Source organism: Cottoperca gobio, chromosome 1 (assembly GCF_900634415.1).
Source record: "Cottoperca gobio chromosome 1, fCotGob3.1, whole genome shotgun sequence".
Classification (NCBI taxonomy): domain Eukaryota; kingdom Metazoa; phylum Chordata; class Actinopteri; order Perciformes; family Bovichtidae; genus Cottoperca; species Cottoperca gobio.
This window is the reverse complement of record NC_041355.1, coordinates 23,642,500-23,653,880: the sequence shown is the minus strand read 5'-3', so window position 1 is coordinate 23,653,880 and position 11,381 is coordinate 23,642,500. Positions and strand designations below refer to the sequence as shown.

Genomic DNA, 11,381 nt, shown 5'->3' with positions numbered 1-11,381 from the left:
GTAGACTACAAGTAATACATACTTTAAATAAACATGTATTTCCTGAATGTATAGAGCCTACCCGTCCCTCATGTGTTACATTTACATTATATGGGTAGGGGCTGGGGGGCTCAGAGCTGTTGAAATATGGGCGGAGTCCGCCCAAACATTTCCCTTATTTTGAAATTCCAATGTTGACAGGTATGCCACTGCGTAACTCTAGAGCAGTCTCTCAAAGATCTGTCCACCGACCACTGGTGGTTCGTGAGTATATTGGTAAAATGTCACATTTGAAATTAATATATTATAAGTTTATAGTGTTTCTCAAACTGTTTAAAAAATAACTAGTATAGACTAGAGTGTAGCGTAGCTATGTAGCGTAGCTACGTAAGTTCATTTTACAATCTTACGTTATAAATGATCTGCGAGAAGATGGATCGATGGCTCGAGACAGAGTCAGTTAAAAGAAAACTAAATTAAAAATTTGACGTGACAGGTCAAGGTGCATCGTCCTGATGCAGGTGATTCAGCAGCTACAAGTGGTTCAGTCGCAGCGACAAGTGATTGTGTGTGCGTTACTGGACTGGAGATGAAGAGGATCCCAATCCACACTGTGTTTTGTGCTACGAGTCGTTGGCGAACGAGGCTACGAAACTCAGCAAACTCAAGCGACATTTTGAGAGTAAACACAAGGATTACTTTGGGAAATAATGGGTAGGAAAAAGCTGAAGAACTCGGAGCTTAAAGGTCGAATCAAAACAGCAATCTCCTGATGTAATCTATATATTTATTTAACGCAATAAGTCAAACAAAGAAAATATTCTCAGCTGAGGACACATTTCGCGTCGCCGTTTCCATAGACCGCATGGCTCAAAAAGCCCCATCGTTACGGTCTCACGGCTCCGCTCCAGGTGTGCTCAAACATTTGAAAATTCGCATCTAATACATGGAGTAGGCGTTGACCTTCTCCTCATTGGTCCCAGTTTGGCGCCTACACGCTCCTCCGTCAGCAGTCCGGAAGTGATGGTTTGTTGACCTGTTACTCTTAAAGGGGAAGTGCCCCTATTATGTTTGTAATACATAGTTGTGCAGAAAATACATAATAGTGCAGAAACATCTTCGTAGTGTCGTAATACATATTGATTGAGGTAGGACAAATACATGTGATAGTCTTTCCAGTGTGGATTAATGAAGATCAGGATTAATTTACCTGACAGAAACCTTTAGGGTTTTTTGAGAGAAAACGTGATGAACTTAACACATGACGAAGGCTTCCTCACAGTTTGCATTTTGCGTATCTCTCAGTAGCAAACGATCTTGCTGTGGGTAAGTTGCAGCTCTGTACGGACATACACTCAGTAATAAATGTTGTCTACGTTTCATAATGATGTGTAAAATCTATCAGCATTCACCGTTTAAATCGCATATGAACGAAATGCTTGTAGAATCCGTAGTTGTATTTGTATTGTTGATTTAATGTGTGAAGGAGTGTCATGTCTCGTCGAATTTGTTGAGTTGTTCATGTTGTCTTGTCACTTCCTGTTTTATTTTGTACCTACCTCTTGTTTCTCAACCCAGATCCCTTTACTTCCTGTCCTGGTGTGATGTCCCTCCATCATCAGTGTCTGCCTCGCCCCTGATTGTTTTCACCTGTTCCCACTCACCTCTTGTATAAATTGTCCTGTCTCCCCTTGTTGTGTGTCAGTTTGTCTTGTAAGTTCCAGTGTGCCAAGTACCAGTGTGTTTTTTCAGAGAACTTTGTTTATCCTCCTAGTGAGGGCTTTGAGTTAAGATTTAGTTTTATTGAAGTAAAGTATTGTTTTTTTACACTTTACCATTGTGTCCGGAGTCGTGCATATGAGTCTTCCTTCCCTGTGTCTGAGGCGTAACAAGGAGCGATATAGAGAAGGTGACATAAAGCTCATTATTAGGCTGTCATTTGTAATATATTGTTGGAGTGGTAAGCAGGCCTATTGTTTTTGGATATTTGGGGAGTTAGGTGGTCCGTGAGTGTTTTTTTTATTGGTTAAGTGGTCCTTGGTCTGAAAAAGTTTGAGAAACACTGCTCTAGAGGTATAAACAGAAGGAATTTGGACAAAGCCACGCTAGCTGTTTCCCCCACTTTCCAGCTTTATGCTAAGCTAAGCTAACTGACTGCTGGTGGTGGTATTGACCTTCTCATCTCACTCTCAAAAAGAAAGTACACAAAATGTCAACCTATTTCTTTACCTTTAATGAATGACTTTCCGCCATGTGCTATTTACAGCGAAAGAGCATGCTAACATCCCAAACTAAGATGGTTAACATGCTAAATATTAGGTCCGATAGACATGAAAAAAAAGTATTTTCATTCTGTGCATGTTACCATGCAGATGTTAGCATTTAGCTTCAAGCACCATTATACAGCCTCACAGAGCCACTAGTGCGTAGGCTAGTGCTGTAGACTCTGAAGGCCTTTAAACACTGGGGATGTGACAAATACAAAAACCTTTCAATAAAAGGTACTGCGCTAGCCCAATCAGTTTTTTAATCCTCATAAGTATAGACACCACTCATAACCTTGTCCGTACCGCATAACCTTATTAGTAAATGTCTTTATTCACGGTACAAAAACTCAACCTTGTTCTGAAAAGAAATTATGTTGCTTTGCCAAGTAATATTTGCATTCTGTGTGAAAGTATTCATGAAAATAACAGTTTGGAAAAATATATTGATATTTGTAAAGTCAATATAGTAATTATAGTACATTTGTAAAGTAAATTACAAATATGTGTAAAGTAAATATAAAGTACTGTAGATACTGTAGATACACCAGGCAACATGTAGACCCTATTAAATTGCCAGATTCATTGATAATTCAAAACCTTTCATATCCAGTGTTACCTGACTAAAGCCCATCACTCCTCACCAGCACATTTTGCAGGAGCGTGTCAGAAATTGAACTGTATTTTCTGTTCCTGAGCAGCAGAGACAATGAGGTATTTATTTCCAACAATCCAGCCCCGGGCTGAGCAGGCCTGAGAGATATTAAAGCCGAGTGACAGATCTAATTATCACCTCCCCACTTCTTCTGCTCCAACTCTGATGAAAAGTACTACATTACACCAGACATCCTATGCCCTCAAACTAACTTTCCCCTTTGCTAATAACTAAGAGTGTAGTTATTTGGAATACCTGCTGAGGGCATGTCTCAGAATAGACAGAAAGGGATTTGCAATAAGGCTGGATTTATGAAAGGAGGAGACCATCATTATCCCAGTGCTTGCTGCAGCAACTGTGCAAATGCCCCGAACCCACTATCTCTCACCTTTCCCCCTTCTCTTTTCCAAGTTTCTCATTTTCTCTTTTTCAGAAAACAATGATCCAAAGTCACTTTTGCACAAATTTATAGGGTGTCCCAGTTACTTGCAACCCCCATCTTGTCCTTTTTCTGGATAGTATGAGGTTCCACTGTTATTCCTATTGCAAATGGCCTTGTGATGGGAGAGAGGCTATGCTGAATAGGAGGTTTTGTTTGCACACACTGTGCCGAGCAGCACTCTCAGACAATACCAACTATAGAAGACCCTCACTGCTGACCTCCTCGCTACTCGGCATCTGCTGCCAGATTCTCTTTCACTTCCATACAAATCATTTAGAAAAAGGCAGCATGCCCCATTTTGCTGGCAGGGTGTTATGTCACCCTTGAGGATGATACTTGTTCACAGCTCACACCTTGCTGTGCTGTTAATCCACTAAACTGCTTTCTGTTGTGTTGTCTCTGTTTGTCTGACTGTATGATTACTGTTCATGAACACCGTGTTTCATTGGCCTAATGGATTCTGTGTGTGTGTTCGCGTGTGTTCCTGTGTGCTTACATATGCATCCCTGTTAGCCGTACATGATTCCTTTCAAGCAGTGGTTGTCGTGGAAACCTTGGTCAAGTCTGGTCTGCAGCTGCTGTCAAAGACTGAAGCATGCTGGGACATGTGGTGATGAGGGTTGGTTAATCATCAGCCACCATGCAGATCTAAAGCTGATGTCTGATGGCTGTACTCAATTTCCAAACCATGAAACAGTTTAACTTGTATGCCAAGACAAAATGTCAAAGATGAGGTCACGACTAAAGTGGTGATAAACTCATTTTCCCCCATCTTTACTGTGTATGAAATCAAGATGGGGGCCTGTGCTTTTAAGGACAAATGCCAGTAACTATTCACATAGATGGTTATTATTCAGAGAATTAGCATTCAGGAATTCCCCTTGTCATCATCTGTTTGTACTTGAAATTAAGAAGTTACTAGTAAAGCTATGTATGTGATGCCATACAATAAGGATTTTCACATCTGTGTTGTCCTTGATTGCTCATATTGCTTTTTTTTGTTTTTTCTCAATTTGCTTATATTCTAATAATTGTTTCTTTAACTTAAAAGAAGCAGATACATGCATTTACTTTATTGGTAAGGAATTTGACTCCAGTTTTCAGGAGGTCTTAATGTTTATTCATAATGTCTTCCTATTTGTTCTTTGCACTGTGTGATAGAATAAGATACACACAAAGACCCTGCAACCCTGTTCCCTACAAAATAACATTCTCATACAAGTAAACTGCATTCTCAATTACGTTTCATGGGGAAAGTATTTTCTGCCGGATCACAGTATTAACATGTGGTTATAAAATAGGTATGTTAGTTATGTTATTAAAGTTACAGATATATATAAAAAAAAAAAGTAAGTGTTGACTTTTTGTTTCACAAGTCCTGTGTGTTTGTTTGACCCATCTATCCACCGCTACCTCCTACATACATGGACTTTGATAACAAACGTATTTGTGATATACATTTTTTATTTGTTTTAATCCGGGACAAAATACGTTTCCCTCAAAAATGTTATATGCAGACTCTCAGAGATGCCCCTCAATCATGTTGAGAGAGGACTGCGGGCCAGAAAGAGCTTTCTTGTTTAAAGGTTAAGGCTGCATTATAAGACAGGAAGTAAAAGGTACTGTACAAAGGAAGGATGTTCTAGCAATGTATTCATGTACAGCACCAACGTCAAACCAGACAAGGAAGTACACTTCACTTCAGGCCTTTCCTCTACTGTGTATCTACAAAGTTACATGACATGGCTACGGTAATGCTTCTTCCTGAAACGTGTCTGGCCAGCGCTCTTCTCGTGTGCCTTGCGTGACAAAAAGCTGTTAAACCTTAGTGCACTGATGTCATCCCTAGGGAGACTTTTAACACTCAAGTGAGGTGTTACTTTAATCACAGCTTTTTGTCAGAATACAAGTTAGTCAAGACCAAAACATTATCTCTTGACTTTAAATTCTTCCTTGCTGTTTACTAATCATTCTTACTCTAATTTATCAAAAGGAAATAGAATTGTTATTTTCATTTTGACGGGATAGTTTTTCCCTAATTCATCGTATAAATACTGATGAACACAATCAGGATATTCATTTCAGCGTAACTTGTTTGGGATGTCTTGAAAGTAATCTGGCTTTGGTTTAAGTCAACTGGGCTTCTACAAAACCCTAAATCCAGATGTTGTACAATTGTCTACAGAGGTGACACATGAAACCAAAATGTAGTTAGCCTCTCATTGTGCTACGAGCACTTCCCACCAAATGTCTTCACCTCAAATGTGGGCACCATGTGTGTGTCAACAGTGTTTCATTTAGCAAACCCAACCTTGAGGTTGTGGCCCTGATGTCATTTTGATCAACATCCCAGGCAGGCTAGAGTGTTTGTTATGGTTACATGGTCGTAATCATTAGAAATGATGGGGAAATGGGGACATGTAAATAATATCAGGATTGACTTATTAATGCTTTAATCATAAACAAGAATGCACAGTATTATGCAACCAGATGTTTTACACTCATTGTGCCTCTCTGTCCAAAGAATGGTATCTGAGTTATTTCATCATATCCCTAAATTGCAATTGTAACTGTAATTGTATTTTAACAATCAGAACGGTCCAATTTTCCCAATAACAATTATTTAAATATATTGTACACCATATTTCATTTCTAAAACATAAATGATAAAACAATGATAATTTTAAGTAACTGATCATCATCCAAAATGTGACTGAAATGTATCAATTATGCAGAACTGAAAGGTAACTAAGTACATTTGCTCAAGCACTGAACAAAAAAAAATTCTTAAGGCACTAATTTAAACCTTAAGACAGTTTTTACTCCACTACATTTATCTGACAGCTGTAGCTACTACTCTGAGATTGAGTTTTTTGTATAAAAAATTACAATAACTTTAGAAATTAGATGAATTCTCATACTGTAGATTAAACTTCCCAATAGTACATAAAGGAGTTCAAATGAATATGAGCTTCACCTCCACCAGCTACAAATATATTGCAGCTATACGTTATTGTATCAGTAATGACAATGTTTTTGATACTTTATGTACATTTTGCTGCTAATGATTACATATGAATATCTTCTATTTACATTGGAATATTTTAGCAGTAGTGCTACTTTTGCACAGTACAAGTAGGTTTGAAGTTTTTGGAAATACACTTTCCGACTGGAGAGTTAGATTAATAGATTAATACCACTCTCATATCTGTCGTTAAATATAAGGCTGGCAGTTGCTTAACTTGGCCCAAGGCTGGGAAACAGCTGGCCTGGCGTTGTCCAGAGGTAACACAACACATCTACCAGCACCGCTAAGGAGTAACCTCCTGGGATTTCTGCTGGTTGCCTGGCAACATTTCCCAGCCCTGGAATAGACTGTCACACATCCTCCCACGAAACAACACATTTTGAACACTTTAGTTTTTGTACGGATGAAACAAATGAAATACAACATGTTGTATAGTGAGGTTTAGAGGGCCTGGTAGGGATTCTGTTTCCAGTGGATAGAGCTAGCCTAGCTGTTTCCCACTGTTTCCAAACTTTGTGCTAAGTTAAGCTAACCATCGATCTTCTCATCTAACTGTGTGCCAGGAATCATAAGCGTATTTCCCAAAACTATTTGCTAACCGTTGTGAGGTGTTCTGGTCTGTGCTAACTGTTTTCAATGGTCATATAAAGAAAATTTGTATAATTAAATATTTTTTCAACCTTAAACTCATTGGCCTTAGCTCATTTTCAGTGAAAATGGCTGCTGCCCCTTCAGACACTACATATTGTCCAAACCTGCAAAATATGGAATCAAGATCTGGGCTGCCATGTGATGACTTATTAACTTCTGACAAGTGGGGACAGGAGCTCCACAAGAGGAAACTTGCCATGGAAGCAACCCTACAAATAAAACAAGCCGCTACAGAATACAGAATTTAGGACCACAAGCATCAATAAACAAAAATCATAATGCCATGATAGTGAAGATAGGCTGGTGACTGGCTACAGATGCAAAATAACAACCATTGGAGGTTGCAGCCAGAAGCAGAAATAAGAAGTGATATAATGTCTGTGGAGCCAAGCAGGAGACATAGGACACAGTACCTCAAGTGCAGAAATACATCTGCGGCACACATAGTAAAGCTCAGCACAAATTCAATCATTTCCATACAATACTGTACATAAAATAATAATAATAATAATAATAATAATAATAATAATAATAATAACACATATTAACCATATACTGTATAAGTATTGTAAGTACAAGTGTTATAGATAATTATTTAAAAAGTGATCAACTGATAAATAGAAATTAATTTAGATAAAAAAACAAGATACATGTAAATAATGTTCATAACATACACGCTAACCTTTCACATATAAAGATATGTTCCATGATGGATAGTTGCACCCATAATTGTAATAGGATTGTAGTAGAAAATAAAATAATTATATATAGAAATATAATTGCACAGGATAGTTTACATGTTGTAAGTGGTGGGTGTTGGTGACAGAGACAACAGTCGTTTTAAATTGTTATGGTTTTAAAGTATTTAAACGGCAATAATGTTGTGGGTCCACCATAACCGCGAATATTGTGTGAATCACAAAAATATGAACACCACAGAAGGGGTGGAAAAAGATCTCAAAACTACTTTCACCTAGTATATTTTTGTTCATATAACAATAATTAATATACCTCAGCCTTGCTCTTTACAATGCCATTATCTAAGAGCCTGCAGCTTCAGACTGCAGTAAACACAGTGGTGTCTGAGATTGAGGGCCAGTGAGGTCACCATGGATACGTGATGACAGCTCAAGTCAGAGGACTGACTCCTGAGGGGTCACCCAGTCTGTCTGCCAGGGGCCTGAGGCACATACGGAAGTATAGAAGGTGAACGAGTGAGTGCTGAGAGCAAAGAATGTAACCACTTGCTCTCTGGATCCATACTTGGCTTGTATCTCTTTTATTTTTCAAACAACAGTCTTTTGTGGAACTCTACTGTATAATATCTCTCATGTATTGAAGTAATTGCTTTTATTTACCTAAAAGGCTAACATTTAATACAGGTCGATGCATCTTTGCAGTAGAATAACATTGTGTGTAGTCTTCCTGGTCACTTCCCCACCTCGTGCTCTATAATACTCCGAGTAGTGGCAGTTTAGTGCGGCAGTGACAGCGTTAAACGCGCTCAGTCAGTCTCCACCTTTTATGTAAATGTCAGTGTGAGTGAGTGGGACCCGAGGCGGAGAGAGCGCTCAGTGAATGGGGGGAGTTGCCTGCCTTCACGGATGTGGCCCTGCGCTCACAACAAGGAGGTGTGGGTCTGTCTCCAGCGTTTGCATCTATTCGGAGGAAAGAAGCGAGAGGCTGCCTTTGGACGCGAACGTGCAATTATGTCACGAGCGCACAGGGTCTGTGCAACGAGAGCATCTGAATAATCCATACAAGCGATAAACAGACTCTACAGGAATAAAGCAATGGGTGGCCAGATAACGCGAAATGCCTTTTACGGTAAGAAATAAATATTTGTGGCTGTATGTTTTGGGTCTATATTACAATTCACGCTAATGTTGTTTCGGCCTATACGTCCAGCTTCGGTCACTCGGTTCTAAAGAGTGGTTAAGTGTTTCATTCATAGCTATGCTCACAGCGCTGGCTGTTATCAGGTACCATATTGCTGCTATTCTTTGGTCACAGTTACGTCACTACGGTAGCCTAATTAGAATAGGGGTCTCAAGACGTGCAGCTGTGTTCACTACACTTTTGAATAATGCATACAACAAACAAGATGTCACCACCTCCTCGCGCTCCTACATGCGCTGTCCCATATTACACTGTTGTGAACTGTTTATATTGTGTGGGCTCAGGAGTGTGAGAATGACAGTTTCAGTGAAGAATGGAAAGTTGCGGGATTCCCCTCTGATCTGTGCGGTGGTTTCCTCTCATTAATAAAGTGACACATTGCAGTTGGGCTATAGGAAATCAATACATTTATTTATTTTTGCATTATCCTGTATGGTAAAAAAAAAGAAAAAAAAGCTTGAGGCAACATGAACATTTATTAAGGATAACTAATAAAAAAATTAAATATTTGGTACTTTGATTTGGTTTTGAAGTAGTAGTGTGATTTATTTTTATAGTGACAAGTGTTTCTCAGGGTTTTGTGTCTTTAGGTTTTCAGGTTCATTGAAGAGCTACCAGGGACTTTGTGGCTTCAGTTAATAAAACAGTGGAAGTCAAGAGTGAAGCTTCTGTTTAGGTTCATGGGCAAACTGTGGGCCAGCTTCAGGCTTTGTGTGTCTATTGTGATGCTCCCTGTGGAGCAACAAGCAATATCCTGATGTTTTATAAAATAAAAGTAGGCCTCCGCCTACTCTCTTTCTTAAACCATTGTAACATTATAAGAACGTAATAGCAGTGCAGGAGATAAACAATGCCAATAGTATACTTCTGAATGCATTGCTATTGTTAAATAACATGTTTTATATGTATTTATTTTTGCTAGATATACAGTATATATATATTTATATATAAGTGAACCTGTGGGAGTTAAGCCAAGTCGCTGTTCCTACAGCCTCTTCTGGTGTTGACCACCTGATCGTTCTAATTAAAGCCCCAAGAATAATCCAATTAGTTAAAGAGGGACAGACTAAGACAGCAGGAAGAGGAAGCTATAGCCCCTTCTCTTCTGGATCAAGGTCAAACACCTCGTAAAAAATTTCAGATACAGAATTACCTGATTAATTACCTGTTGGCGGAACTTGCAAATATTGACATTAAATAGAGTTTTTCCAGTTTAAATGAAACTCTTCAGAAATGCCAGTGTAAGTGTTCTTCCTGGATCCTTCAGAACTAATACAGATGTCAACACAATGTTGGTATGATTTAAGTGTACCTGGGGTGTTTTGCATAAAACCTCTGCGCTGTACGTGTAGGTCCACGTTCAGATACATAACTGAATCCAGCTTGTGGCTCAATGATCTCTGGCCCTCTTATTTCTGAAAATATTTGTTTGCAAGAAGAGAATCTGAGCTAGTTCTTTACCAGTGTACATGCAGAAGGTAATCCACTTCTACAGAGCATAAACATTTCAAATGGGCCACGGTCCCCCCCCCCCTGTTTCAGTGTATAAATAAACTTAGACTCAAGCTGTTTCCTTGCCACACAGTTCTGATGGAATGGGTTGTATCAAAATCACCTTGTAAAACGTGAATGACTCTACCATCATGTTTTTGTAGTTTGCCAATGCAACTGACTGCCATTCCTTCATGCTGAAAAGTTTGGCGATTTTTGTTTTTACTATTTTACTATTTCTGGCTCCTCTCTGTGTTCCTTTACGTGCCAAACGTCCATGACTTCTGGACTTATATATACTAAATACTGTTAATGCCTCCTTAGACTCGTTAAGTTATGTTTTTAATTAAATCAGGTATGGCATACTCCTGCTATGGCAAACCAATAGTCTGCTTTGAAAACAATAATGTCCCTACAACAGTCCCTACTACATTGTTCACATACATATCAATGCATATACATTGCTTGAACTTTATCCAAAATTCAATTTTCATTTAATATTTGGCTTGTAAATTCTTTAAACAAAATACACAGTGAGCTGGTTATTATCGCAACATATTTTGCAATATCAAACTTTCTGTGCTTAGTCCCGCTTATTACAGCACTTATAAGGAAAGTTATTTGACACAGTATAGTGATTCAGAAAATTATTATTAGCCTAAAGGAGTATTATATTAGAATCTTTAATTCAAACTTCATTCATAGTAATATAAACAGTATCATGCCTGTTCAACCTGTAACCATGACTAACACTTTTGATCTAAAAAAGGAACTGAAATCATAATAATAACAATAAATGTTGTTTCTTGGTGTCTTCAGGAAGATACTTAGTGAACTGCAACTAACACAAACCTGACTGACCTGATTTGTTCCTACAGAGGGATATGACTGGATGTGAAGCGTCCATATCAACAGCCAGCCATTCATAACTATGGCTAGTTAAACATAAACACTGAGCTGCGGACCGCGTTA

The 11,381-nt window shown here is 38.6% G+C and overlaps 1 protein-coding gene across 1 annotated transcript in view; it reads left to right on the top strand.

Moving 5' to 3' along the window:
* The first annotated feature begins 8,344 nt into the window (after positions 1-8,344).
* Positions 8,345-11,381, top strand: part of neurl1aa (neuralized E3 ubiquitin protein ligase 1Aa) — a 44,830-nt gene continuing 41,793 nt past the window's right edge. The window contains 1 exon segment of the mRNA XM_029441474.1: positions 8,345-8,846. Within this exon segment, the coding sequence (XP_029297334.1) occupies positions 8,813-8,846 (34 nt within the window). The 5' untranslated portion in view covers positions 8,345-8,812.